The sequence below is a fragment of the Carassius auratus genome, chromosome 5 (genome assembly GCF_003368295.1).
Source record: "Carassius auratus strain Wakin chromosome 5, ASM336829v1, whole genome shotgun sequence".
NCBI classification, from domain to species: domain Eukaryota; kingdom Metazoa; phylum Chordata; class Actinopteri; order Cypriniformes; family Cyprinidae; genus Carassius; species Carassius auratus.
The window spans coordinates 13,060,413-13,066,136 of NC_039247.1; the positions used below are offsets into that span (position 1 = coordinate 13,060,413).

Here is a 5,724-nt window from a genome sequence, read left to right on the forward strand (position 1 = left end):
ATGTTAACATATTCATTAGCTCATAATCACAGTCTGTAAAGCTCATATATTTGGCCTTTGTTTGTTTTATTGACTTCTACTATTTGCACATCTTAAATCATTTATTAATAATTTGTTCATCTTTTTGCTGTACAAGTGGAGCCTATTAAATCAATTGTAAATGTTTATAAACATTTACTAATCATTAGTCCCTTTACCATTCATTTTGATGGCAAAAAGTGTCCCAAATGACCAGGATTTTTAAGATGTGCATTATCATATGAATCAGAAGTTTAATGACATTTGTAAGTATTTTAATTTACATGAAATGTTTATTTTTAAGTAATGTTAAATACATTTAATAGTAAACATTAACAAGCACATTATTTCACACACACACACACACACACACACACACACACATATCCGTTAAGCATTACATAATGTTTGTTAATTATTTATTGATGAAAGTTATTATAAAGTGTTACCAACTTTTGGAAACTTAATGTTCAGTTTTCAATTGAGCTATAAAGTGGCATCCTTGATGTTGCAACAAAGGAGGAGAGCAGCATTTTTCTCTCCGTGGATCGCGTTCACATTACGCCGCCTGTATAAAACTGTGCCAGAATGAAAGTGATCTTCAGACTGTACGGTCAAAACGGTTCCCATCAAAAGTCAGCCCATCTTGAGCATATCATCGCTGTTGTTGCAGCATCTGCGGTTCAAACAACAGTAGTTTATCAGGATGATTGTCTTCTTACTGTTTTTCGGAGGCGATAGATTTCTTCAGTGGATTTGGGACTTCATATATGCGGAACGTCATTTGCTCCTCATGTCACCCCACTTTAGCGTGTGTGCGGCTTTCGGCATTCACCTCATCCTCTCTGCTCCTTTCATGCTTCTGGATGTCTTCAGTCCACATGTGGGATGGCTCCAAAAGTACAGGTTACACCGTGAAGTCGTTGGCTTGCATCAGTGGTTTCGATGTGCTATCCGAATTTTCTGGAAATACATCATTGGCATTTTACCATTTACTGCGCTGGTTCTGTCGTTACGGAGCACGCATTTGCCGGAGAGAGCGCCGTCCTCTTTCCATGCTTTCAAGGAATGCGTCTCATGCATGCTCGTCTTCGATACGCTCTTCTTCATCTGTCATTACTCCATTCACAAGTAAGCATATGGAGCTTCCAACACTGCACCATTTTAAATTACAGACTTTTAAATCTTATATCGATGTATTGTCATTTTAACCGCTTTTTCAAGCAAGACGCTATAAATATTACATTTATTTATTTATTTATTTATTTATTGTATTGTATTGTATTGAAACCGGCTTACATCCATGTTGTGCAGCTTTTGTATATTAATCAAATTTAGAGTTTTTATTATTATTATTATTATTATTATTATTATTATTATTTAAAAAAAGAAAACAACAACAAAAAAGTCTCCTAAACCGTTTAAGGCACAAACACACACATTTGCCCTGCTGACCTCTAACAGTCATTCTAGACATTTTACTTGGATAATTCTTTAATGTTTTCATAGACTGACTGGGTTTTCTCCGTCTCACTCTCTGTCTTATGAATTATTAACTTCATATGTCTTTGATAAGGCAGGAATTTTAGGTTTTGGGCCTTTTCTTATTTTTAGGCACAATAGCCTATAGTCAGTGTAGTCCTTATTTTTTCTCCCCAGAATGAAGTGCTACAGTTTATGAGAAGAAGAAAAAAGGACGTGTTTCAAGCTCAGTTGATTATTTTCATTTGAGTTTTAATGTGTTCTTAGCTTAGTGGATTTGTGAGGAACAACATTAATTCCTTAGGGTTAGGGTTAGGGTCCCAAATAAGCCCTACAGCCCTATTTGAAGAAAAAATTGTGGATAATTATGGATATTTCTAGATTATAATTACATGGCATTATTAAATATGATTTATTTAATATTTTAATAATTTTTATTATTTCAAAAGAATAATAATTCTTCTGTATGGATTATATTTATATTGTCATAAAATAATATAGATATTATGAAATGCCAAAAGTGATTTAAATTAACCAGAAGAATAGAATCTTTGGTGAAAATTTTCTCAAAGTTTTAATGTTTCTTTATAGTAAAATTATGTTACACCATCAATATTCAATCATTTTAATATTTATTATGGGGGGGGGGTCCAATTAAAATATACTTTTTTGTAATCTTCAGTCCTTACAATCTTTGGGTGCAGATTTTATAACAACAGAGCAGGGGTGTCAAACTCAATTCCTGGAGCGAAGGAGCACTGCATACAGTAGTTTAGATTAAACTCTAATTAAACACACCTGATCAAATTTATCCAGTGTTTCAGGCTTAATTTGAAAGCTACATGGTATGTGTGTTGTTGAAGCAGGGTTGGAACAAAGCTCTGCAGGGCTCCAGTCCTCCAGGAACTGAGTTTGACACCCCTGCAATAGAGGGATTAGCACACAAACTGACCCGAAAATGAGATTATCTACTCACCTGCTAAGTGTACTTCAGTGATCTACCAGCAGAGGCTGCCAAGATCACGCTAACCAGCCGAACCTTAAACAGTTAGTTCACCCAAAAATCTAAATTCTGTCATTAATTAATTCTATCATTAATTAATCACCTTCATGTTGTTCCAATCCCCTTAGACTTTTGTTCGTCCTCGGAACACAGTTAAAGTTATTTTAAATGAAATCCAAGAGATTTCTGTCTCTCTATTGACAACCTAAGCATTTTTTTTTATTTCAAGGCCCAGAAAGGTAGTAAAAACATCACGGAATTAGTCCAGAACAATTGTACAATTTAGAATAATTTTTTCAACTGTAATTTTTTTGAAGTGACAGGAATGCTTTTTGTGTGAATTTTTTTTTTATAATAATAATAAAAACAACTATATTCAACTTTTTTTGACACAAGAGCACATCTGTCACGATACAAACTGTGCTGTACTAGAGTTTAGGAGTATTATTACAGTATGCTCCTCTTCTTCTGCTTGCAAATAGTACAGCATGTCAGCACAACACGCATGAATGTTAAAGCAACTCCCATGAATGCACGTTGGGATTGAAGGGGAAGTGAAGAAAATGTTGAATATAGTTTTTTTTTTTTTTTTTTTTTTTTTGACACACGAAAAGCATTCCCATCACTTCAGAAAATTACAGTTGAACCACTGGTGTAACACAGACTACTTCCAAGTTGTTTTTACTACCTTTCTGAGCCTTCAAATTGAAAGAGGATCTACAAAAGTCTTAGGGAATTGGAACAACATGAGGGTAATTAATGACAGTATTTTACAAAATTTTTGACAAACTATCCCTTTAACCCTTGGGTATTTATAATGTAGGGAAAAGGGGACATTTCCATCCTAGAGTTCCCTTTAATGGACTAAAAATGTGGGTCCATTGTCCCAGTAGAGCTATTATGTGTGTAATGCAACTACAGTCTGTCAACAATTTATTATATCTGACTTCAACGTGAGCTTGTCCCGAATAATCCAAGCTATTAACTAAACTCCCTTTTCTTTATAGAGTTTACAGAGTAGGCAAGACATGTGAAGTAAAGGAAGAGGGGGTCAGATTACAAAACTGGGTAATAAAAAACCAACATAGAATGTAGGTGGGAGGAGTGAATGTATAGCACTTTATTTTACCTTTAGTACTATTATTGTGGTGAAACCCTTCAGCAAGTCACTGATCTCTACGTTGTGTGTGTGTGTGTGTGTGTGTGTGCGCGTGCACTCGGATGGGTGAAATACAGACAGCAGATTCCGAGTATGGGACATCATAGTTGACAACACATCATGTCAATTTCACACTTTTTTTCACTTATAGATCACATCTTCATAGCTCACTCTACTTGCTGTCTCCAATTGTAACTTTAGCAAGGGTTATATTTATGCATAATTTCTGAAGCTATATTAAATATATTTATATTACTATACTGTATGACTAAATCAAATGTCTGTTCCCCCCAACCACAGAATTCCCTGGCTATACCACAACATCCACCGCATTCACCATCAGAACAGGGACACTTTTGCTCTGGCAGCTCAGGACTCCAGTATTTCTGAACTGCTGACTCTACAATCCCTTGCATTTACAAGCGCCATGCTTGTGGGCTGCCACCCTTTTAGTGAAATCCTTTTCCATCTGGTTAACACCTGGATGGCTGTGGAGGACCACTGTGGATATGAATTTCCTTGGGCACTGCATCAGTTGTTGCCATGCTTTGGCGGGGCTCCACACCACCTGGCCCATCATCAGCACTTTAAAGGGAACTTCGCCCCTTACTTCAAACACTGGGATTACATCTTCGGGACCTCATTGCCTAATTCAGCAAATGAGTGAGACAGTAGATAGTGTGAATCCAGGTTAATTATTATTTGACAGTGAGAATGAGACAGTTAGATGTATATGAAGTACCTATTGTATCTGATTTCACCCTATATGACCTGACATATGTGACCCAGGTCCACAAAACCAGTCTTAAGTGTATATTTTTAGAAATTGAGATGTGAAAGCTGAATAAATAAACTTTCCATTGATGTATGGTTTATTAGGATTGGACAATATTTGGCTGAGATACAGCTATTTGAAAATCTGGAATATGAGGGTGTAAAAAAAAAAAAAATCCTAATACTGAGAAAATGTCTTTGAAGTTGTCCAGATTAATTCTTAGTTATGCATATTACTAATCAAAAATTAAGTTTTGATATATTGATGGTAGGAAATTTACAAAATATCTTCATGGAACATGATCTTTACCTAATATCCTAATGATTTTTTGCATAAAAGAAATATAATTTTGACCCATATGTTTTGTTTTGTTGTTGTTGTTTTTTTGTTTTTTGTTTTGTTTTGTTTTTTTTGTCTACTGCAAAAAAATATACCCCAGCAACTTAAGACTGGTTTTGTGGTCCATGGTCACATATAACAACCCTGTTTTTGCTTTTCTTCTTACCAAATTTAAGCCATTGCATCAAGTTAATTCTGTTTATAATAATCAGAACGCTTCGATTCTTGGCCTGATTTTGTACTCAGCTTAAACTGCGAAGATGTCTTACAGTATGTTAACTCTTTCATGTTATTTATTTATCAAGTGTTTTTAGTTATTTTGTTGGGGGTTGAGAACATACATTAAAACATATCTCTTTTACAAATGTTTCTGTATACAAATATAATTATTACAGCTGGTAAATTTCTATTTTCCTTAAAAATATATATATTTTAACTGCTAGTGTTTTAACTTAAATGCTGTATTTTACAATATGAGACAATAAAATGTTTTTCTGCCTTATATTTTGGTATATGTATGTATTTTAATATACACAGACCCGTTCAAAAGTTTGAGGTTGGTAAGATTTTTTTTTATGTATCTTAAAAAAGTATTGAATACTCACCAAGGCTGCATGCATTTACAATAAAAACAATAATATTGTGAAATATTATCAAAGTTTATCAAATGTTACTGTTTTTATTGCAAATTCATGCGAGCATATGATGTGAGTTTTTAGATACTTTATGTATAAACTTTTTATAACAATGACACTCTTAGTCCTCTGGTTCTAAAATGACAAACAAACTCTGCTAGTGTGTCCAGCTTGAAATTCATTCCAGTTCTATTTCTGTACAAAACGTGTCAATATCAGAGAGTTTGTCAAGCTCTCATCAAGCTAGCATACATCTAATTGTTTTAATGGCTGGATTTGGCTCAGGAGTTGGAGAGTAAGGTCAGTGGTAGTT

The 5,724-nt window shown here is 34.3% G+C and overlaps 1 protein-coding gene across 1 annotated transcript; it reads left to right on the forward strand.

Moving 5' to 3' along the window:
- Nucleotides 1-487: 487 nt before the first annotated feature.
- On the forward strand, nucleotides 488-4,741 carry ch25hl3 (cholesterol 25-hydroxylase like 3). The gene is made up of 2 exons (XM_026248864.1): nucleotides 488-1,149; nucleotides 3,963-4,741. Exons 1-2 carry the CDS (start codon nucleotides 725-727, stop codon nucleotides 4,327-4,329), a joined length of 792 nt encoding a protein of 263 aa, XP_026104649.1. The 5' UTR covers nucleotides 488-724; the 3' UTR covers nucleotides 4,330-4,741.
- The last annotated feature ends 983 nt before the right edge of the window (nucleotides 4,742-5,724 follow it).